Here is a 24,222-nt window from a genome sequence, read left to right on the forward strand (position 1 = left end):
AGAGCAAAATCAGCCCCCCCCCCCCGAACCTTCCAGCAACTGAGATTTAGAAGCCTGCTGCCTCTGGACTGTGGAGGCAGAGCATAGCCATTGTGCTTAAGAACCATTCACAGTCTAGTGCTCCATGAACTTGTCCCCTTGTCTTGTCCCCAGCTTGGTGGGTGGAGCACGATAGCCTTAATCTAAGGGTCACCGGCTTGAGCACCACATTGGGCAAAAGATTCCTGCACTGCAGAGATCTGGACTAGTTGACCCTTGTGGTTCATTCCAACTGCAATTCCATGATTTTAAGTTGGTTGCCATCTCTGCCTCCAATGACAGTGAGTTCCATAGCTCAGCTATGTGCTGCACAATGAAATGCTTTTATCTGTCCTGGATCTACTAACATTCAGCTTTGTTTGGGGGCTACGAGTTCTAGTGCTATGAGAATTATCTGTGGAGATAATGTGCCTCTTCCTGCTTGCCTCAATCGTGGGCACCAGAGCAGGGGGTGGACAGTTTGTCTCCTCTTGGGACAAGAAGCCTCAACAGAGAAGTTTCTTGAATTAACAACAGCAACTGGTTTCTTGAGGCAGCAGGAAAACAAATCAGGAAGGAGCAGGCCTCTCAAAGACAACACAACATCTCTCAGCTCCAGCCTCCCTGAACTGTGGAAACAGAAAGTCAATCTTGGAGATGCCATGCACTGGCTTGTGTGTGTGTGTGTGTGTGTGTGTGTGTGTGTGTGTGTGTGTGTGTGTGATCAAGCTGCATTGCTGCTTTGGATGCAGGGAAATCTTGCTCTGCAGTGTCTACACCAAGTGGCTGTGGCTCTCCTGGATTTCAGACTGACACCTTTCCGAGTCTGAAATGGAGATTGGGGGGGGGGGTTGGACCTGGAAGCTTTTCCATACCAAGCAGACATTGTTCCCCTGAACCGCAGCTCTTCTCCATTTTTGAAGTAATGCTCATGACCTTCTTTATACTATTCGTTTAACTTTCTGGAATCCCAACTCAAAGACACATGCTGCCTCCGACAGTGGAGGCCCTACGTAGCCATTCCTGAAGGTGTCTAGTCGTCTTCTAAAGCCAGCCAAGTTGGTGGCCATCCCTGCCTCTTATGTGAGGGAGTTCCATAGTTTTGCTTTCTTTTGTCAGTCTGGAATCTTCCACCATCTGGGACTAAATGGACCTTTGACCTGATCCAACAAGGATCTTCTTATTTTCTTTGCCAAGTATGCAAAAAGAGAGTAGTGTCCTATTCCTCCCATTTGTGGAGTTCACACTTCCACATCTGTTCATAGAATCATAGAATCGTAGAGTTGGAAGAGACCACAAGGGCCATCAAGTCCAACCCCCTGCCGAGCAGGAAACACCATCAAAGCATTCTTGACATATGCCTGTCAAGCCTCTGCTTAAAGACCTCCAAAGAAGGAGGCTCCACCACACTCCTTGGTAGCAAATTCCACTGCCGAACAGCTCTTACTGTCAGGAAGTTCTTTCTAATGTTTAGAAATACAGTGGGAGTCACTGTGGTAGTAAGTGTGGGTCTGTGGCTGCCCTTGTGATGCGTCCCTGGCCTTGATTTGGAACCATCAAGCCGAGATGTTTCATAATGGAGTCTAGAACATTTTGGGACTTAACTAATTAACTTGGGGTGGGGTTTTGCTTCTTTTTTTAAAAAAATAGCTATTCATCAACAAAACACAATCCATTTTGTTATCAACTGCAACTGGTGCAACACAGAGATAGACTCTTCAAAATAAACTTTCCTCCCACTCCATCCTTCAACCTCCAGGGTGCACATTATTTTTCTAATCAGATCATCTATATCTTCTAGATTAATACCTATGACATCAATTGTTTCTCCTTTATAAAAACCTTTTTGTGATAACAAACATTGGTCCAATTTCTATTCTTAATCAATTATTACTTTAAACTTCCTGCTGAATCAATTTATTTATTTGAACCTATTTTTGCTAGGTTTCTCTGTTGTCATCCGCCTATGACTCATGACATAGAAAAGGTGTGGGTTCTCCATGCAAATCAGGATGTAACCAACATTCCCCCTCTCTTTTTTTCCTGTGGAATGTAGCACTTTTCAAGAATATTAGCTGGATGAATTATCTGATTTCTGATTAATGCCTTTTCTGAATGAAGCTTTTCCCACACTCATGGCATTCATAAGGTTTCACCTCCGTGTGGGTTCTTTGGTGTTTGATTAGCGTATCTCGCTGAGAAAAGTTCTTCCCACACTCAGGGCATTCGTGAGGCTTCTCTCCCATGTGGATCTTCTGATGGTCAAACAACCGACAACGATGATGGAAACTTTCCCCACACTCTTTCCCCACACTCGGGGCATTCATAAGGCTTCTCCCGTGTGAGTTCTCTGGTGCTTGATCAGTGTATCCTGTCGGGAGAAGTTTTTTCCACACTCGGAACATTTGTGCGGTTTCTCCCCTGTGTACATCTTCTGATGGTTTTCTGTGAACCACCCTGAGACCTCTGAGTATAGGGTGGTATATAAACACTGATGATGATGATCATGATAATAATAATAATGTAGTTGCACGGATGGTTGAAGTTTCTCCCACAATCGGGGCTCTCGTTTGGCTTCTCCCCTGTGTGGGTCCTCCGGTGATTGAGTAACGTATCTCTCATCCGGGAAAAGCTTTTTCCACAGTCCAGGCATTCATGAGGTCAACTGATGTCCTGACTGAGGGCAACTACATTTGATGAGGCACCAGAAGAACCACACAGAAGAGAAGCCCCACAAATGCCCAGACTGTGGGAAATGTTTTTCCTAGAGGAGAGATACGTTACTCAATCACCGGGCATCACTACCTGCCCACTTCTCAGAACATCAGCCTCAAAGTCTGAATGTCCTGAGTTTGAGCCTCAGGGAAGGCAACTTGCACTTCCCTCATTTCCCCCAAGACTCTGGGTTTCAATCTATGGTGTAAGCACATTTGTAATACTGCATCCAGTTCTGGTCAAGTCACCTTAAAGAAAAACCCTCTGGCAGAGTGGCGCAGGAAGAGCATGCCGGGCCCATAACTCAGAGGTTGCTGTATTGAAACCTGCCAGCCTCCTTAGTGGAATCCAGCCCTTTAAAAATTTCAAAAACAAAACAGATGCAGCAGAAAGAGACATCACTTTCTGTCTATTTAAAATTTTAAAAATATATTTAAAAACAAACAAACAGGTGCAGTGGAATATGACTTGTCTGTTTTGTAGAGTTGTAAGGGACCCTGAGGATCATCTAAGTCAGGCCTGTCCAAAGTCCGTTTCGGGGGCCCGCCGCTAGGTTTAATCTGGTTCCTGTGGTAAAATCCTAAAAAAAACCTCAGCAACTTCAATCCTAAAAAAAAAAAGTTAACAATTTTGGTTGGCACTTTGAAAAAAGTTTGGACACCACTGATCTAAGTCCAACCACCTGCAATGCAGGAACACGCAGCTGTCCCACATAGGGGATTGATAGGTAAAGGGACCCCTGACCAGTCGTGACCGACTCTGGGGTTGCGCGCTCCACTCGCATTATTGGCTGAGGGAGCCGGCGTATAGCTTCCAGGTCATGTGGCCAGCATGACAAAGCCACTTCTGGCAAACCAGAGCAGCACATGGAAACGCCGTTTACCTTCCCGCTGTAGCGGTTCCTATTTATCTACTTGCATTTTGACATGCTTTTGAACTGCTAGGTTGGCAGGAACTGGGACCAAGCAACGGGAGCTCACCCCGTCACAGGGATTTGAACCGCCAACCTTCTGATCAGCAAGCCCTAGGCTCAGTGGTTTAACCCACAGCACCACCTGGGTCCCCAAGCAAACAATACAGGAAGACAGGCCTGAAAACCATTTTGACTCCCAAACTGACCAAATATTTCTCTGCGAGGAGGGAGGAAATGAAAAAACCTCCCCTTTGTCTCTCTGCTCACAGATCCTGCCTTAAGGGCACATTTAAGATATGAATAGGGTGTGAATCTGTGTCCTGGCTTAGGAATTAAGTATTTATCATTTCAAAGGACTGGCCCCTGGTAATCCAACATTAACAGGTAACTTCCCATACAGGAGATAAACAAGGTACTCAGATTTCTGCTGTAGACCGCCCCTTTCTATGATTACAGGTAGGTAGCCGTGTTGGTCTGGATCGAAGTAAAATAAAATAAAAAAATTCCTTCAGTAGCACCTTAAAGACCAACTAAGTTTTTATTTTGGTATGAGCTTTCGTGTGCATGCACACTTCTTCAGATACAGTGAAATGGAAGTTTCCAGGCACTTATGTAGAGAAGGGGTGGGGAGGGGTGGGGAGGGGGAGGGGGGATCACTCAGAAGGGTGGTGGAAATGGGTGATTGACTGACTGAGCGCGGTCATCAACAGCTATCAGTCAGTCAATCACCCATTTCCACCACCCTTCTGAGTGATCCCCCCTCCCCATCCCCACCCCTCCCCACCCCTTCTCTACATAAGTGCCTGGAAACTTCCATTTCACTGTATCTGAAGAAGTGTGCATGCACACGAAAGCTCATACCAAAATAAAAACTTAGTTGGTCTTTAAGGTGCTACTGAAGGAATTTTTTTTTTATTTTCCTTTCTATGATGTAAGTGACGTATCTGGGGTGGTGGTCTTGGGCTACACCCCTTCTGTGATGTATGCATGATGCTTCTGGGGCGGGTCTTGAGTTTGAGGGGGCAATTTCAAAAGGCTACATAGGGGCTGGCGCACGTTTGGGAGGGGGTTCTTTTCTTTCCTCCTGTGTGTGAGAGAAAACACCCTGTTGCAACAGTCAATAAAGATCAAGCTTACTAGCTGCTTTGCTTCTCAATATTCTCTGGTTGGCTCTGTTATTTCCTCCTACCGATGGAGAACTCTGCAAGGCTCTTATGTACCCCATAAGGGAATAAGGCCAGATTTTATTTAAAACAACCTGCAACCTTGGCGTAATCAGCACCACAGTCTAGCCGACAGATCTGTCGAGGCTGTCCTTGATTCACTTATTTTATCTAACATTTTTGTACTGCTTGACTGATGGTAATAAAATCTCTAAGCATTTTACCCAAAAGAAATATAATTCACCTCTAGTTCCACCAGCGTTTATGGGAGGTACTTTCTGGTGCAGTTCACAGACACTATTGGAAATATTTCAATGAACTTTGTTCACCCAAACTAGTTGATTCGAAGCAGGGGAGAAAGGGCAGCTCCTCCCCTGAAAAATCTCTGCCCACCCCCACCAGATCCCAGAGCTGAGCAGGGGATCAAGATGTCCAATCCAGGAGGTGGGGGAGCAGGGAGGGATCTCGGGCTGCTACAAAGCTCTGCCCTCCGGGAGGAGGATTTTCTTAAAGCGGAAGATGCTGCTGCACGGTGCCAAGGATTTCCTTTATTTTATTTGTTTATAAAAGTACGTACACATTGCATTCTCATGACAGTACTGTATAAGAAATGCAAAGCAGAGAGTAAACGAGCAAGACTAAATCACGTGGGCAATAAGCTCCGGAGTCATTTGCAGAAAAACCCAGGAAGTGAGATGGGAGGAAATTACATTTAACTCTTACATTGGCGCGAGGGAGCCATGGCTGCTGTTGCTGCTGGGGATCCCGTCCAGGATCTCCGTGATGAAGCCACTTGCTCCATCTGTGTGGATTACTTCAAGGATCCAGTGACCATCCCAGAGTGTGGGCACAACTTCTGCCGAGCCTGCCTGATCCGTTGCTGGGGGGAATCGGAGGCAGAGGCTTCCTGCCCTCAATGCAGAAAAACAGCCCAGCAAAATAATCTCATCCCCAACCGACAGCTGGCAAACTTTGTGGAATTAATCAAAAAGCTCAGCCTCCAAGAGGGAAAGGAGGAAGGAGGGAAAGTCTGCAAGGAGCACCGGAAGCCTCTGAAGCTCTTCTGCAAGGAGGATGAAGCCCCCATCTGTGTGGCGTGTGGCAAATCCAAGGAACATGAAAACCACAAGGTGATTCCTCTGGAGGAGGCTTACGAGGAGTACAAGGTAGGAAACCACTCGGGATCTTGAGCGGGGGAGGGAATAGCTGTGGATTCTTCTTGGGTGCTTTTCCCTGGCTCACAGGTCTGAACAAGGCATGCCATTCATTGTCTGGATGCCATTTGCATGCTGGTTGTTCAGTGGAGCTTGCTCCTGAGTAAGGATGGAATAGCACCCATAAACAGATAAATTGATCCCCTTCCTTTTAAGGATTTGAAATTTTATCAATACACATTGCAGCACCTATAGTAAGCTTGTGAAGTCCTGGGACTTTCTCATTGTTGTTTTCTGCCCTAGTCCAACACTGCTACCCCTTTGGGGTAATAAAAAGATAGCAACGATGATGCTAATAAGACTTGTCTCCGAGGATGGGTGCATCGCATAGTAGCCATAAATTGCATGCTGCGGTAAATCTACAAATCTTACCTGTGCTTCTTGCATTGCAGGGGTTGGACTAGATGACCCTTGGCTCCTTTCCAACTCCCAGGGCTGCATCTCCACTAGGAGCCTGTGGGGTGGGGGGAGCTGGCAGAAGGTGATAGGTTTGCACTGAGGTGGAACACTTTTGATGTCCGGTCACCCACCCTCTCCCATTATTGTTTTTTTTAGAGGAGGGGGACAACGCAGTTCCCCTGGCTCAGACACCCTGGGAAGTTGGAGGGGAGCCATAAAGTAGCCACGTTTGTGGGTGGCACTCAACATCTCTGTCTGCCAAAACCTCCTAGGCTTCAAAGGGCTCAAAAAGGTCCTCTCTAGATCCCAGCTAGGCAAATACAGTACTTGCTTTTTGTATGAGTGAGACATGGTGAGGGGCACCCTATTTTTATGGTTACCCCCAGGCAATGAAATGTATTGAGCCAGTCCTGGCAGCTTCCATTTTTCTACATAGCCTATTGTTTATGTGGAAGATATAACCACTTATGTTTTGTGACTTTGAATATTTTTGTTCATTTGTATTTTTTACTTTACGCTAAAATGGATAACAATAATAATAATTTATTATTTATACCCCACCCATCTGGCTGGGTTTCCCCAGCCACTCTGCGTGACTCCCAACAGAATATTAAAATTACATTAAACATTAAAAAGTTCCCTAAACAAAACTTCTGCCAGGGTAGCAAGATTGGCAAAGCCTGCTAAAAATGCTCTCACCTCAATAAATCTTTTATGGTTTTTATCCAAACTTTTGCAGTTTATCTATAATCATTTATTAAAAACGTAAAAATACAAGCATTAGCTGTTGCATATTAAATAATAATAATAATAATAATAATAATAATAATAATTTATTATTTATACCCCGCCCATCTGGCCGGGTTCTGCTCAATTAAAAGTATTAATGAATCGGAAGAGGGAGAGAAACCATTTAAGAGCAGGGCCACCGCATGTTAGAAGTCAGGGTGATAATCAATTTATCTCTCCATCTCTCTGTGTCTAGCCTGAGTTTTTTCTTTCCTCTTTAGGGACAGATCAGCATCCGCCTGCAGATCCTGATGAAAGAGAGAGAGAAAATTATAGCCTATCAAGTGGACCTGGAAAAGGAAAGCCAAACCCTCCTCGTAAGTATCACTATGATTATTAGGGAGGGAACAACCACCGGGTACTCGAAGAATCAAGTCAGGACTGAGGAGGGATGGGAAATCTGCCCATTTCAGCCTCTCCCTGTTTCTCATTCTTCCACATGACAAGGCTCTTGCTTTATGCTGTGGTCATAAACAAAATGGAAGGCAATAGAAATGGCAGTGGAGAGGGTAGAGAGTGTGTTCATCCCTTCAACCTCCTGCCACCCTCCAATGTTTACTTTAATGTCTGAAGAAGAGGGCTTTTTTAGCTGCTAGGTGTTGGTTTTATGTCTACAGGTGAAACTTGGAAACTTAGAATATCGTCAAAAAGTGCATTTATTTCAGGCATGTCCAACAGGTAGATCGTGATCTACCAGTAGATCCCTGGACGTCTGTGGTAGAACACTGGTAGATCACTTGCTCCCCCTAAAGAAGCTGAACAACTGTGGCTGCCCTAAAAAAGCTCAACATCTTTGCCCTGCACCCCTAAAATGACCTGAACCACAAAAAAACAGGGCTTTCCTTCCTAAAAAAAAAAAGCTCAACATTGCTTTCTTCCCTAAAGAAGCTCTTTTACAAATTTTATGTGAACCCCCCAAAACAGGGCTTTCCTTCTTAAAAAAAAGCTCCACAACTTTGACCTGAACCCCAAAAAGGGGGTAGATCACTGCCACTTTTTAAACTCTGTGAGTAGATCGCAGTCTCTTGGAAGTTGGCCACCCCTGATTTATTTCAATAACACAACTTAAAAGGTGAAACCAATATATGAAATAGATGCATGACATGCAAAGCAAGATATGTCAAGCCTTTATTTGTTGTAATTGTACTTATTTGTCGTTAGGTGGGTCAATTATAAATGGAATGTAATTAATGATATGTAATAGCAATTTTTTTGTATTATTGTAATCATTTGTTTTATCACTGTGGAATTTCCAAAAAAAAAAAAAAAGTTGCATTACTGAAATAAATGCACTTTTCGACGATATTCTGATTTTCTGAGTTTCACCTGTATGAAAAATCAAACATGGCCTTCCTGTGGAATTCCTCTTGTGTCTCCTTCTGATGTTGTAAATACACATCCCAGACTCCGGCCGCCTCTTTTCCTATTTCTTCCTGCTTCTTGCAGAAATTGACAGAAACGGAGAGGCAGAAAACTGCAGAGAAGCTCAGGCAACTGCGGCAGTTCCTGGAGGAACAAGAAAAACACCTGCTGAATCAGATAGAAGACGTAGAGGAGGAGATTGCAAGGGAAAGGGATGAGCAGCTGGCCAGATTCTCCAGCGATCTCTCCTCTCTTGAAAGGAGCATGCAGGAGTTGGAGGAGAAGCGCCAGAAGCCAGCGAACGAACTCCTGCAGGTAAGATGGTAGCAGGAGCAGCACCAAGGCTTCACTCCTGGAAAAGGGTGCCGGCAAACTTTTAAGTGCCTCATTCATCTATGCAAGTAGTATGGGGTTCAGTATATGGAGGCTCTGGTCAGGAGAGCTGGGATGAATACAGACTAGAGATTCTTCTGTGGTGGATGGAACTGGATGTGGTTTTCTGCCCTTTGCAGAAAAGAATTGTCTCCTATTTGACACCCCAGGTTTTAGGCATTGAGATTGTCCTTCCCTCTTGCCCCATCCTCTCACCCAGAGGCAGACAAGGGACAACCGCCATTGTTTTAGGGACTCATGTGAGATGCCTAGAGTACAGGGATGCTCACAAAGGTCACCCAGCGCTACTAGTCATATGAAGTAACAAATCTTGCAGCGCCTTCACGCTGGTATGTTGTCTTGACTCAACTAAGGCCTTGTCATCATGTCTATTTATCTCACCCCCGGGAGAAAAAAAACCGTTTCTGTCCTCAAGAACTTAGGACTGGGTAACTTAAGAACTTAACATTGGAAAAATGTAAACTGAGAGAAAGCAAAATTGGCTGATCCCTACCCCCCAAAAAATCATATGTCAGGCAGACTGACATCCGAGGGCCAGGCTGTTCCTCCATTCTGAGGGGGTCTTCCTAGTGTGGCCTGTGGTGTGCAGTGAATTCTCTTCTCTTTTTCCCTTTAGGATGTGAGAAGCACCTTGCAGAGGTACGTGGATCTGGCTCATTCCCATTAGCATCCCTCCAGGAGGTTGGGATGCAAGGACCTCAAACATGCCCCTCCAGGGGCTGCAGGGGAGAGACTGTAGGGCTCATTCCCTGCAGTATCTCACAAGTAAAAGTAGGGCCCCCTCTTTTGACCTTGTAGCACTCCAATTCTCGCTCCAAGGATCAAGATCAGAGTTCTGCCTTCTCCCCCCCCCCAATCACCTCATGCAGGACTGGAGCCAGTGTGGTGTAGTGGTTAAGAGCGGTAGACTTGTAATCTGGGGAACCGGGTTTGCGTCTCCACTCTTCCACATGCAGCTGATGGGTGACCTTGGGCTAGTCACACTTCTCTGAAGTCTCTCAGCCCCACTCACCTCACAGAGTGTTTGTTGTGGGGGAGGAAGGGAAAGGAGAATGTTAGCTGCTTTGAGACTCCTTAAGGGTAGTGATGCCAACCTAGCAGTTCGAAAGCACGTCAAAATGCAAGTAGATAAATAGGAACCGCTACAGCGGGAAGGTAAACGGTAAACTGGTTCGCCAGAAGTGGCTTTGTCATGCTGGCCACATGACCTGGAAGCTATACGCCGGCTCCCTCGGCCAATAATGCGAGATGAGCGCGCAACCCCAGAGTCGGTCACGACTGGACCTAATGGTCAGGGGTACCTTTACCTTTTTTTAAGGGTAGTGATAAAGCGTGATATCAAATCCAAACCCCTCCTCCTCTTCTTCTCTGTCTCCTGCATGTTATATTCATTTATTGTTCTTTGAATAGACATCAGTGGGGAGACTCAGAGGCCTGGGGTTGCTGTTCTGGCCCTGTGATGTCTGGCTGTGGAGTTCATAGTGAGAAAGAATCTTTGCCCTTTGTGCCTGCCTGTCCCTCTAAACCAGGGGTCCCCAGACTTACCCGGCTTTGGGCCGGAGGGCAGGGGAGTGCGTGCGCAGCGGGCCGGAGGGCGGGGGAGTGTGCACCCGTGCGTATGCACACACACACTTACTGGCGCGGTGGCGCGCTTCCAAAAATCGCTGAAAATCGTTTGGGGGCATGCGTATGGGCCTCCCCCGACCCGGAAGTGCACCGGAAATGATCTCTTCTGGGTCGGGAGAGGCCCATATGCATGCGCACAAACGATTTTCGGCGCTTTTTTCCGATCTGGAAGTGCGCTGCCGCGCTGCGCGCCGTAAGAGCAGGCGGCGGGGGTCGTCGCAGGCCGGATTGGGAGGCCAATTGGGCCGCATCTGGCCCGCGGGCCATAGTCTGGGGGCCCCTGCTCTAAACTTTCTGCAATTCTCTTCCTCAATTCCATTTTTTTCATGTACTAGGAATTGTGGATTTGTAGAGGCTAACAGTGTTTTTCTTTTCACCAGGTATGAGAAAAGGGAGAGTCAAGAGAATCCAATGGCTTTATTTCCAGAGCTGAAGAAGAGGATCTCGGAATTTTGTGATATAAATATCCTTGTGGAGGATGTCATGGAACAATTTGAAGGTAATGAAAACTGCCTGCAAGGATTTTACACTAGGCTTTATATTAGTTCAGAACTGAACATGCCAGGCTCTTGTTGCGTTGAATTTCATTCCTGCTGCAGAGAGGGTAGTTTCCTTCTTGGTGTTCCAGCGATCATTTCCTTTCCCCCGTGTATATTGTCACTCTGGATCCTGTAAAGAAAGCCTTAAACATAGAGTAAAGTCAGGATTTTTTCCTCCAGTGTGCATCTGTTTTCAATTATACGGAACCTCCTTTTCCTTTTGGTTCCCCGTCTACACAATCTGGGGTTGTCCTTTTGGAGGTTCTCCTGCTCTGAACGGAGTCAATGGGCATTAAGAAGCCCCCAGTTCTACCTCTGCCGCCTGCTTAGGCTTGTTTCTCAGCAGTGGAGCCAAGGCCTGAGCCGTCTTCTTCTCAGACGTCCCTCTGCAGCTGCCATATCTAGTGCTTCAGCCTTCAAGATCTCCTGAGAGTTCCCCCATTGAGGATGGAAACAAGAGCTCATGAGCCCAAATGGGCACAATTACGCTTGTTAACAATCTGAAAGATTTGTAGAAGGTTTGTGAAGAAGGGCTTCCTTTTGCATGAGAGAGATGCCAGTCCTTCCTCATCGACCTTCGCTTCTCCTTGTGGTTCACAATTTTGCCTTTAATAATTTTCCCCACCACTTTACTTGGGGCAGATGTTAAGCCTGCCTCCATCTCCCCTCTTTATCCTTTTACAGGATTCCTATTGTGCTGCCTCCTCTCCAGCCCTCCACCCTTGACACCAATTTTAGTGACAAAACTCAGAGAATATCAGGATTTATGCTGAATATTTTTATTCTGATGTTTGTAAGCTTGCTTTACAATTTCGGAGTTTCAAAGCTTTTGTGGTTTTCATAGATTCTTCCTATGATTTATAAAAAAAATTATACTTCTTAATCTTTTTTTAAAAAATTGAAGATGCTATGTTATGAAGTGTTACTTTTGTATGGAGATTTATTTCAGGTGGAAGAGTGTTGCCCTTACACTATATCTTTTTGCTTCCTCAGATGCTCTGTTATTCAAAGAACAGCTTCAGGAAGGTAAATTTCATTGGGAAAACAATTTCACAGGTGGGATGGGGACTGATATTTCATTGGTGTTGAACCATCTGTGCTGCAGATTTTGGGACCCCCATCAATGGCGTAACTCTGGGTAACAGTCCTCTAGTGGTGTTTGGGTTCTTTGTATGTCTCATGAATGAACTGGAAGAGGGTTTGAAGATATGTGTTGGGGGCATAGCTGTTCCCTGTGAAGAACCTGCACATCAGTCTGGGACTAATGGAAGAGTTCCATTCCTGCCTGGTTTTCTACTTGATTTTTTAGTTTTATTTTTATCTATTTCATAAAATTTTATATATCGCTTGATTGTGTGTGGGGGTGTGTGTGACTTCAAAGACTTACAGTACCTTTCAAGAGTCTTAAAGGACTCACACTACTTATGAGATCAACCCCATTCTATGAAGGAGGACTTCATATTGCATGAGACCCTTGGAATTACTTTTTAAAGCTCTGCCAATTCTTCCTCTGGAATTTGGTTTGTAGTCATGCTTGAAAATTCCGGCTTCAGCACCTATTTCCCACCAGTTTATACTTGGGGCAGATCTTAACCTTCCTTCAGCTCTCTTTTGGATCTTTTTAAAAGATTGAAATGGCACTTCCGGCCTTCCAGTCATCCAGTATAGATCTCTATTTCATTCGTGGATTCAAATTGATTTTATTTTGCGATTTTCTAGTATGGAGTACCGTTCCTGGTTTTCACATAGAAGCACAGAATAGTAGAGTTTTAAAGGTTTCCGAGGGCCATCTATGTTAGTGTCTTTAATTTCTTAGTCATACTGTTTCTTGTTTGCAGTTCTTTGTTCTCTGATTTAATCTTCTGCTTGAAATAAGGAAACAACAGATGCTTGCTTATGATGTAATACTTTCGTAACAAGATTAAACATTATATCTTTTTGCTTCCTCAGATGACCCATTACTCAGAAATCTTCAGAGAGGTAAGTTTCACATGGAGGCCTAAATTCACAGAAGGGGTCGGGCCTAGTCTTTCATGGGGTCTGTGAAGAACCATCCATAGCTTGACTCTGGTCTTGCTGTTTGGGTTTTCCCTATGTACAACAAAGGCAGAGACGCTGGGATTGAAGGTGCAGACAGGGTAGGGAGAGGATGGGGAGAGGGCTTCCCCTCCAAAGAAACTGCCCAGATGTATAAGACTAAGTTCTCTGCCTGCCTAGAGATAGTTTGTTTGCTTTATGTGACCAAAGCACTTCGCAGCTATGTTAGACCAAGAGTCCATCTCATCCAAAATCCTCTTTCCAGCAGGAGCCAAACTGATGCCACCAGGAAGTTGCTTCCAGTTTCTGGCTTCAATCACCTGAGAATCAGAGGCAGCCTTGTCAGTAGCCCCCCCCCCCTTGAAAATTTAGCCCACAGGGAGATCTGTTTTGCTGGCCAGATCCAGCACTGTCTGCACCCCTGGTCTTATTAAGGGACCAAGGAAGGCTTCATCTTCTGGAAGTTTAAAAAGCAGTTCCAAGAAGACAGGTGCTAATGGCTGATTTGGTAGGGAGAAATCTGTAGTCTGAAATGGCTCAGCAAGCTCAGGTCAGGGAGGAGGAGTTGGTCTTAGTGGGAAGGGGCCAGAAAGAAACAGCCCACCCTAAACATCCTTCTGCTTCCAGAGGAATTTTGGGAAGAGGCGCTTCACTGTGGAGGCACAGTGCTCTCTTTCATTTTTTTGCCTAATATTTTTTTAAAGAAAAAAATCTTCCTGCCGTGGGGATTGTGAGTGGGAGCCATGCATGTGATGGTATTAACTCTAGTTCAATAGGTACTCCACCGTAGCCAACTTTTCCTCAAGCACAGCTTGTTTCAAGGTATTTAATAAGAAAGAATAAATAATTGTTATTTATACCCCACCCTTCCCGGTTCAAAAACTCGGGCTCAGGGCGGCTAACAACAAATTTAAAACACTTAATTGTAATACAACATAAAAGCAGCTTAAAATACAGTATAGTAGCATGAATAACAATATAATTCAAGTTCAATAATCAATTTGGGGGGAATCCACCCAAATCACCAGGGCTAGCTGGCTAAATTAGACCTACTTGGGCCAGCGAGGAGGCCAGGGGAGAAATAGCTGTGGGGTCCCAGAGTGGGTAATCTTCATAAAACCGGGGGGGGGGGAGAGAAGGGAAATAAAAGATCAGGCTGAGTTCAAATTAAAGGCCAGGCGGAATAGCTCTGTCTTACAGGCCCGGCGGAAGGAGGTTAAATCCTGTAGGACGCTAGTCTCATAGGACAGAGCATTCCACCAGGTTGGAGCCATCACTGAAAAATTCAAATATACAAATGCAGGTGTGAGTTCAGGACAATGAATCAGCTTTACAGTGAAAACTGCAAAAGACGAAACATTATTTAAAGAGCTTTTAGCATGCACCAGGAAAGGAAATTTGCATGTTGGTGGTACAACGATTCTACGGAAAGTTTCACAATGCAAGGGCATCTGCTAGGTTGCCCAACTTTGTTTTCCTCATTGAAACGTTAACCCTTGAAGCAGCATTAGTCCTACCTCCGGCTTAGCTAAAATGGGCTGATCAGTCTGCACTGACGCTCTTCCCAACTCTAACTATAAATGAGGTTATTAAGGGGTCGATAGCTGTTCTCTGCTGAACTGAACTGGGGTGTCGTCATTCAACACCCCATGGGAGCTCCAAAAGGCTAATTCACCCAGAAAGTGCCAAAGGAGGGCAGTTTCTGTCTACTGGCCACTATCCCCTTCACTAACATAGAAGAGCTGAATATTCTTATTCTTACTATTTATTGAATTTATATATTGCCCTACACCCAAGGGTCTCAAGGCGGTTCACAGAATAAAATAAAGATATAAAACCACAAAATACATCATCATCATCATAATTAATAATAATCCAATAGCCCCCCCCCAAAAAAAACCACATTTTAAAAGGGCATAGGACAGGCTTCCTCAACTTCGGCCCTCCAGATGTTTTGAGGCTACAATTCCCATCATCCACTGGTCCTGCTAGCTAGGGACTATGGGAGTTGTCGGCCAAAAACACATGGAGGGCTGAGGTTGAGGAACCCTGGCATAGGATAATGTTTCCTGGGTGATTTTGCTTCTTGGAAGATACCTAGATTGAAAGGAGGGAAACAATATAAATGCATTGTGTTATGTAAAAGAAGAACAAAACTGATTCAAAATCTAAAAGGAATGTATTTATTCTGACGAGACTCTGGAAGACTCCTAATTTTAGGTGTGAGGCAAAGAACTCCCCTTTTTTAGAGGGAATCTGGTACCTGGGGTGTTTTTTGGTTCGGGATGTCTGCCTCTGACTCTCAGCTGATCCTGCCTCTCTTCTCTTTCCCTCATCCTCCCCCTACAACAGCAAATGTCACTCTGGATCCAGACACAGCCCATCCCAGCCTCATCCTGTCTGAGGATCGGAAAAGCGTGAGATATGGAGACAAAGAGCAAGACCTGCCTGACAATCCTGAGAGATTCAACAACCGTACTTCTGTGTTGGGACGTGAGGGATTCACAGCAGGCTGCCATTTCTGGGAAGTCACTGTGGAAAGTGAGGGAAAGTGTGTCTACTGGACTGTGGGGGTCACTAGGAAGTCTGCAGAGAGGAAGGGTGACTTTGACTTAAGTTCTGAGGGAGGGATCTGGGCTGTGGGGAAGTCGGGAGATGAGTACATGGCGTTTGACCCCCCTGATTACCTCCCTCTGTCCCTGCTTTGGGAGCCCAAAAGGATCCGAGTGACTGTGGACTATGAAGAGGAGGAGGTGTCTTTTTCTGATGCTGACTCAGGAACCGAACTCTACACTTTCTCAGGAGCCTCATTTTCTGGAGATACCATCCTCCCTTTCTTTCACCTGTCAGGAGATAAAACCCACTTCAGGATCTCCTGAGGAGATGGAATCCACCTCACAGGCAAGAGTTTCTCTCTGGACCAGAATGACTCAGATTAAAACAACAGCAGCATTTGCCTCTCAAGGGCACTTTGAGGAGGATTCATTCCAGTCGAAATAAGCAGAAATAACAAAATAGTCAATCAATTGTTGTTGTGTTTTTCTTTTTCCTTTCCAGAATTTATTCTGCAGGTGAGATCTTAAGGAAACAGTAACACTTGACCAATCTGAATAAATAATCTTTTCCTCATAAAGGTTCAGCCTCCATCACCTTCAATCCTGGTTTCATTTCTACACCTTCCTCTGCTCACAAGACCTTCTGCAGCTATTCAAACTCACACTGAATTAATATATTTCTAGAAATTAACCCCTTCACCCACACCAGGCAGGAAGGCTCCTTGCTCTGGAGAACTCAGACAAGAAGAAAACACAAATAACTTGAATAGGGCACAAACTTCAAACCCCCCTATGCAAATACAGCTTTTCTGTCTCAACACTTAGGTACTTGTTGAATTCAGTGGGGCTTTTGCCCTGTTAAATGTGTTTACACATTTGCGGGGGGGGGGGGGAAGCAAGGGCTTCCTTAGCACCTCAGCCCTTGCTTCCCCCCCCCCTAAGACCAATTGCAGTCACTAACAGTCATTAACAGTCATCAACAGGTTTACCACTCCTATCAGCCCATCACCCATTCCCATCACCCCACCCCCCACCCTCTGAATATACATAAGGGTCTGGTGACTTCTGTTTCAGTGTATCTGACGAAGTGTGCATGCACACGAAAGCTCATACCAAAATAAAAACTTAGTTGGTGTTTAAGGTGCTACTGAAGGAATTTTTTTAATAATAATAATTTTTTATTTGTACCCCGCCCATCTGGCTGAGTCTCCCCAGCCACTCTGGGCGGCTCCCAATCGAATATTAAAACAATACAGGATTAGCACAATTACAAAAGTCACAAACAATACATAAACCACATCAAAAAATACACAACCAAATGGAAAACAATTTCCACATAAATCAAAATCCAAAACTAAGAATACAGCATTGATACAGTTTAAAATGACATAGGTAAAAAATAACAGGAATTAAAACGAAACAAAACACAGCCCTCTCTGCCCAGCAGTGGCGGTGGCGGCAGTCCTCTATAGAGCCCACCAGGCCCCACCCTGGGCCAGGTGCTGAGTGGCAGGACTGGGGCACCGAGCAGGGAAGACTCTGGGTGACACGGGTGGTGAGTTGGGGATCTTGATTGTTGTAACAGTGACTTGAGTGGGAAAGAGATCTTGGGGTCAAGACGAATAGCTCAGTGAAGAGACCGCAGCAGCTGTGAAAAGAGAATGCCATCTGAGGGATCATCAGGAAATGAAGTGAGCGTAAAAGTGCCAATAAATGCCACTTTTCATTTTATGGTGCAAACCACATTTGTAATAGTGCGTCCAGTTCTGGTCAATTTGGCTGAAAAGCCTCCCCCCCCCCCCCGGCAGAGTGGCACAGGGGGAGTACACTGGGCCCATAACTCAGAGGTTGCTGGGTCAATAACTTCCCTCTGCTAGGCAGATGCTGCCTTTGGCTTCTGCCTCAAATACCCAGAAAGAGAAAAGAGGTCCTTTTCCACTGGTGGCAAAGATGTGGTATTTTGCCAAACACTTCTAAAGGTCAGCAGGACTCTCACCCTCTAGTCATGTGGCAATCTCTCCAGCAGGGCTAATCCAACACATAAATACATATTTTAAAACCTCGGGACCGCCTCTCCTGGTATGCCCCGCGGAGGACCTCAAGGTCCACAAACAACAATATTCTGGAGATCCCAAGCCATAAGGTGGCTAGATTGGCCTCTACTAGGGCCAGGGCCTTTTCAGTATTGGCCCCAACTTGGTGGAACGCTCTTTCATAGGAGACCAGGGCCCTGCGGGATTTGTCATCTTTCCGCAGGGCCTGCAAGACAGAGCTGTTCCGCCTGGCCTTTGGGTTGGACTTAGTCTGACCCCTGTGTTTTCCTCCCTCATGGCTTGGATTTATGAACTACTTAAAATGAGGCTGCATTTTAAATTTTAATATTGTATTTTAATCTGTATTTTAATTAATTGCTTTTTATGTTTTATTGTAATTTTATTGGTGTTAGCCGCCCTGAGCCCGGTTTTGACTGGGGAGGGCGGGGTATAAATAAAATTTATTATTATTATTATTATTATTATTATTATTATTATTATTATTAGGGTGTAGGGGACCTTGCACATTCCTTGCCACTTTCTTAAAGCTTTCCACCTCTGGATGGCAATGGTCCTCATCAGCTGCACCAGGGGTGTAGAGACATTCAAGGTTCCCAACCTTGTGACCTGGGCTTGAGTCCCGGCTGGTGGTGAATTCCTTCCTCTGTGTTTTGCCTTTCTGAGAGGGAAGGATGGCACAGCCAGGCAGACATTTTATGCTGCAGAGTCCCCAGTCAGTGGGATTTTGGCCCATGTGAACAAAGCACCACAGATCAGCATCCCACCACCCCAGGCTCAAAGGAGAGCTCCCTTTCTTCCGAAGTTTTCCACATAGCAAGGGGAGCGTCCTTTGGGGTAATGCCCATGAAAGGGAGTGAATGGACTATGCAAAAGGAACACGACCTGTACAGCTTTGCCAAAGCCCGGGGTTGAACCAGGGACCTTTAGATCTTCAGTCTAACGCTCTCCCAACTGAGCTACTTTGGCTGCCCAGGGCAAAAGCAAGCACCGTTCTAGTTTCTCCCAGAAACAAGACTCCCAAGTTGCAAGATAAGGTGGCTGGACCTTTTTCTCAGTGGCCAGGCGCCCTGGCATCGAAACCTTTGGATAGCTGTGCTGCCCCCACCTCTCCAAGGGGCGAAAAAGAGAGGAAGACATGCATGAACCCAGGTCACAGGACTGGCGACTTCATATGATACCCCATCACTACTCACACAGCTTGTGAGGAGGTAATTTTCTTTCCAAATAAGAAGTACTGTGTTGTTTGTTGGACACAGAACAGTTGTTGTTTAGTCGTTTAGTCGTGTCCGACTCTTCGTGACCCCATGGACCAGAGCACGCCAGGCACTCCTGTCTTGCACTGCCTCCCGCAGTTTGGTCAAACTCATGTTCCTAGCTTCGAGAACACTGTCCAACCATCTCGTCCTCTGTCGTCCCCTTCTCCTTGTGCCCTCCATCTTTCCCAACATCAGGGTCTTTTCCAAGGATTCTCCTCTTCTCATGAGGTGGCCAAAGTATTGGAGCCTCAGCTTAATGATCTGTCCTTCCAGTGAGCACTCAGGGCTGATTTCCTTAAGAATGGATAGGTTTGATCTTCTTGCATTCCATGGGACTCTCAAGAGTCTCCTCCAGCACCATAATTCAAAAGCATCAATTCTTCGGCGATCAGCCTTCTTTATGGTCCAGCTTCATGGATCAATGCCTTGTCGTGGTGAAGGGGCTTGAATAACTCAGAGAAGCTATGAGCTATGCCGTGCAGGGCCACCCAAGATGGACAGGTCATAGTGGAGTGTTTTGACTAAACGTGATCCACCTGGAGAAGGAATTGGCAAGCCACTCCAGTATCCCTGCCAAGAAAACTCCATGACAGAACAGTTAGTTGTCGTTAATGTGTGCTGCTATCTCGCAGGGTGCCAATGGAAGCCTAGATGAGCCCTTGAATTTAGATAACAGGCCCATCAAGAAGTGGAACGGCAACACCCTGGTCCAGACCTGGCTGGTCGAGTGATTTGGTAAGTCTCACCACACTGGCCAGGGCTAGATTTCCAGACAGGGAGCATAAAAACATAAGGAGAACCCAATGACCTAGCATCCTCTTCTCACAATGGTCTACTAGCCTTTGATAGTCCACCCTGAATTTGTCTAATCCTTCTTTAAAGCTACCCAGTTCAGTGGCCATCACTGCTTCCTGTGGGAATGAGTTCCATTGTTTTAAATGTGGTGCATGAAGAAATGCTTTTCTAACTTGCCCTGAATCTTTCGAAATTCAGCTTCACTGCATGCTCACGAGTTCTAGGGTGATGAGAGAACTTTTCTCTCTCCACTTTCTCCATGACATGCATAATTTTATAATCTAGCATGCCACCTCTCTGACTGGCCTCTTCTCTGCGGTGTCCCCAAATGCTGCAAGGGAAAGTGTTTCCTCCCCACCCCCACCTCCCCTCGTGGAGGGGATGCTCTTGCAGAGGTTTTTTCTTGTGGCCACACCTGACATGGGTTTCTGTTGAAAGTGTGCTCAGGCATATTTCTGTGCAGCCTTTTTAGCGCAGTAGGCAGCGCGTCAGTCTCATAATCTGAAGGTCCTGAGTTCGAGCCTCAGAGAAGGCAGCTTGCAGATCACTTTGTTTTTGCAAAGGGTGGGTGTGCCCCCTCTGTTTTCTGAGCGAGAGCTCCGAGTGTTTTGTCTTGTGAATTCAAGGACAGGAGTGATGCTTTGGGTGGGAGAGGATGTGTGTTGGTGTCTCAGATAAGCCCATGTGCTTGGACAGAGCGAAACTGTCTTTAAAACAAACAAACGAAACCCATTGAGTGAAGGAATGAAAGTCAGGGAGGCGGTGCTAGTTTCATCTGTCCCTGATGGTCTAGTGGTCAGGATTTGGCGCTTTCACCGCCACGGCCCGGGTTCAATTCCCGGTCAGGGAATCCTTTTGCCAGGAAGAAGGAGCACTAGCCTGACTCTGGCTCCTTTTCAAAGGGTCACAGAATTGTAGAGTTGGAAGGTACCCCAAGGGTCATCTAGTCCAACCCCCTGCAATGCACATTGGGTCACATTGAGTGATGTGCTAAGGAAGAAACCTGTCTGCAGACACCTCCACCCTGTCGTACTACCTGGTGGTTTAGTGGTTAGGATTTGGCACTCTCATCACCAACACAAACTGGGTTTGATTCCCAGTTGGGGGGTCCTCTTTTGTTAGTTTAATTATTTTTTAACAGTTATTTAAAACAGATAAATAACACTAACTAAAATCCTCAACCCATGCTCACTTTCTGCAAATCACCTTACCTGTTTATCAGCATTCTGAATCATTTTTAAACCTTGTATCAGGGAATCCGAGTTTGGGTGCAGGCAAAGATGCTCAGCTTGGAAAGCAGAACTCCTTCAAGCTGGATTTGATGCAAAGATGCCTTGACTTGTACACCTACAGTCCTCTGCTCTACCAGCCGAGCTATCAAAGGGCACTGAGATATGGGCAAGCTGGCATGGGGGAGCCTTTGCCCTTGGGTTTCTGTAGTGTAGCGGCTATCACATTTGCCTAACACGCAAAAGGTCCCCGGATCAAAACCGGGCAGAAACATGTCTTTTATTTTCCAGCAGCCACACTGAAAACAAAACCCCAGCCAATGAAATGAACAAGAAATCAGTTTTGTATGAATCACTGTCTGTGATCGTTATGTACTACAGATGAAGAAAAATACATGCACAAAAGAGAAATGGAGAAGGAAAGCTTCTATACCAGGTAAAGTTAGAAAATGAAGAGAGGAAGAAAATACAATTCATAACAGTTTTTAACAAATTTCAATTGCCCTTCGAGTAATTGAGCAATTTGCACACCCATAACCCCCACCATAGAGCTACAATTCTCAGAGTCCCCTGGGAAAAGGAATAAACTGTTAAACCCAGTGCTTTTTTTCTAAAAAAAATGTTTAGAGGTACTCTCATTTTTCCTACTCATATTGAAATACTGCCACTCAATGAGGCCAAACTTAGATTCACAAAATGTTTAAGTGGTATGCGTACCCCTGCGTCACTCCCAGAAAAAAGCACTGGTTAAACCACTCTGCAAATTGTCGCTCTGTGAGGAGGATAGGAGTCCCTGAAAAACTCTCTGCACCCTTAGCACAGGGGCAAAAGTAGGCTTTATTTCACCCAGGCCAAAGACCCAGTTTGGTAAATAATAATAATAATAATAATAATAATTATATATTATTTGTACCCCGCCCATCTGCCTGAGTCTCCCTCAGTCACTCTGGGTGGCTCCCAATCAAGTGTTAAAACAATACAGCATTCAATATTAAAAACTTCCCTAAACAGGGCTGCCTTCAGATGTCTTTTAAAAATAGGATAGCTGCTTATTTCCTTGACATCTGATGGAAGGAAGTGGCACACAGGGTGGGTGCCACTACCGAGAAGCCCTTCTTGTCTGGTTCCCTGTAACCTCACTTCTCACAATGAGGGAACCGGCAGAAGGCCCTCGGCACTGGACCTCAGTGTCTGGGCTGAACAATATGGGTGGAGACGCTCCTTCAGGTATACTGGGTCGAGGCCGTTTAGGGCTTTAAAGGTCAGTACCAACACTTTGAATTGTGCTCAGAAATGTACTGGGAGCCTGTGTAGATATCTCAGGACCAGTGTTTTGTGGTCCCAGCGGCCACTCCCAGTCACCAGTCTAGCTGCTGCATTCTGGATTAATTGCAGTTCCTGGGTCACCTTCAATGGTAGCCCTACATAGAGCACATTGCAGTAGTCCAAGCGGGAGATAACCAGAGCATGCACCACTCTGGTATAAAAAAAATATCCATGTGCATTTGCACACACAGAGGATGGGAGCATCAATGGCATCCCTCTGGAGGATCCCTCTGGAGGAGGGGGCGGGGGACAAAAACAAAAGCCAACCTCCCCCTAGTTACAGCTCTGTTTAGCAAGCCAGTTTCCAGGGTTCTTTGCCAGAAGCCATGACTGTTTAAAATGGTATGTTACTGCTTTAAATGTATAGTGCAGATGGAGGCCCAGGTAATGAAGTTAGGAGCCTCCCATAATGCCTCTGCACTTATACAGTCATTCACAAGGGCCTTTTTCTTCTGTGGAAGCAGCAGGCATAGGTCGCATTGACCTGACTGCTCACTGCTGACAAAGCAGAAGCAGAGTACCCTCCAACATTTCTCTGATGGAAATAGGGACGTCCCATTCCATAATGATAATTTTACTATTTATACCTCACACATCTGTTTGGGTTGCCCCAGCCAGTCTGGCCAGCTTCCAACATAAATAAAAACATAATAAAACATAAAACTTTTTTTAAAATAAAAAAACTTCTTTATACAGGATTGCCTTCAGACGGCTCGGGGGTTGGATAACTCCATACCCTCCAACATTTCTCCATTGAAAATAGGAACATCCTAAGGAAAACCAGGACATTCTGGGATCAAATCAGAAACTGGGATGGCTTCTCTAAATCATGGATGTCCTTGGAAAATAGAGAAGAGTTGGAGGGTCTGGAGGAGTACTGGCTCATCATTTCTCACTGACAAGTTAAAAGCACCTGCTGGTGGTGAGAGGCTATTTCAGGCAGCTCAGTGTCATTTCCCAGCTCTGCTCGCCTGTCTTATGAACACCTCCATCCCCAAAACCTCAGACAAAAGGAGGCTGAGGAAAGCTGCCCAGGTCTCTGTGGCGCAATGGGTTAGCGCGTCTGGCTGTTAACCAGAAGGATGGTGGTTCGAGCCCACCCAGGGACGGCTGCGGCCAGGATTCATGGACGAGGTGGCCGAGTGGTGAAGGCGATGGATCCATTGTGCTCTGCACGCGTGGGTTCGAATCCCACCCTCCTCGGCCCTTTTCCCCATGGGATGCAGGATTTCAGGATGGAAACTTTTACTTAGCTCTGCTGTCTTGACCCCTGGAAAAGGTAAGAGTCAGAATAAAGTGTAGAACTGGAAGACAGGTTCTACAAGATTGGCAACTCACAAAATGCCTCTATACCAGGGGTGGCCAACTCCCAAGAGACTGCGATCTATTCACAGAGTTAAAAACTGGCAGTGATCTGCCCCCGTTTTTTAGGGGTTCAAGTCAAAGTTGTTGAGTTTTTTTTAAGGAAGGAAAGCCCTGTTTTGGGGTTTCGGGGGTCTAAGGTTTTTTTTAGAGGAGCCAAAGTTATTGAGCTTCTTTGGGGAGAGCCAGTGATCTGGCCACAGACATCCAGTGATGTACCAATAGATCATGATCTACCTGTTGGACATGCCTGCTCTATACCATTCACACTTTCTGTTGCAAAGATGCTGCATGGAGTTGCTCTAATGAGGCACTGCAGAGACTGAGGACTTCCCCAGAACCATCACTGGAGAGAAGGCAGTTAGCTCTAAGTCTGTTGCTGGAAGAGAACACAGGACTGCGGAATCTGGAACTGTTTAACACAAAGCATTCCAGCCAGTAGCAGGAAGCAAATGCCTCTCACCGTTTTATTTTGAG

The 24,222-nt window shown here is 45.7% G+C and overlaps 1 protein-coding gene and 5 non-coding genes across 6 annotated transcripts; 5 read left to right on the forward strand and 1 right to left on the reverse strand.

Annotated features, from left to right (window-relative positions):
• The first annotated feature begins 5,207 nt into the window (after positions 1 to 5,207).
• LOC118081280 (zinc finger protein RFP) lies at positions 5,208 to 16,301 on the forward strand. The gene is made up of 8 exons (XM_035107707.2): positions 5,208 to 5,975; positions 7,433 to 7,528; positions 8,658 to 8,888; positions 9,583 to 9,605; positions 10,973 to 11,091; positions 12,125 to 12,157; positions 13,082 to 13,111; positions 15,521 to 16,301. The coding sequence occupies exons 1-8, from the start codon at positions 5,550 to 5,552 to the stop codon at positions 16,045 to 16,047; spliced, it is 1,485 nt and encodes a 494-aa protein (XP_034963598.2). The 5' UTR covers positions 5,208 to 5,549; the 3' UTR covers positions 16,048 to 16,301.
• Positions 16,302 to 18,670: 2,369 nt separating this feature from the next.
• Positions 18,671 to 18,743, reverse strand: TRNAF-GAA (transfer RNA phenylalanine (anticodon GAA)). Its single transcript has one exon. It is a non-coding gene; the product is annotated as a tRNA-Phe (tRNA).
• Positions 18,744 to 20,290: 1,547 nt separating this feature from the next.
• TRNAM-CAU (transfer RNA methionine (anticodon CAU)) lies at positions 20,291 to 20,363 on the forward strand. The gene has a single exon. It is a non-coding gene; the product is annotated as a tRNA-Met (tRNA).
• Positions 20,364 to 20,606: 243 nt separating this feature from the next.
• Positions 20,607 to 20,678, forward strand: TRNAE-UUC (transfer RNA glutamic acid (anticodon UUC)). The gene has a single exon. It is a non-coding gene; the product is annotated as a tRNA-Glu (tRNA).
• Positions 20,679 to 21,258: 580 nt separating this feature from the next.
• On the forward strand, positions 21,259 to 21,331 carry TRNAV-AAC (transfer RNA valine (anticodon AAC)). The gene has a single exon. It is a non-coding gene; the product is annotated as a tRNA-Val (tRNA).
• Positions 21,332 to 23,418: 2,087 nt separating this feature from the next.
• Positions 23,419 to 23,492, forward strand: TRNAN-GUU (transfer RNA asparagine (anticodon GUU)). Its single transcript has one exon. It is a non-coding gene; the product is annotated as a tRNA-Asn (tRNA).
• Positions 23,493 to 24,222: the final 730 nt, after the last annotated feature.

Source organism: Zootoca vivipara, chromosome 2 (assembly GCF_963506605.1).
Source record: "Zootoca vivipara chromosome 2, rZooViv1.1, whole genome shotgun sequence".
Lineage (NCBI taxonomy): Eukaryota > Metazoa > Chordata > Lepidosauria > Squamata > Lacertidae > Zootoca > Zootoca vivipara.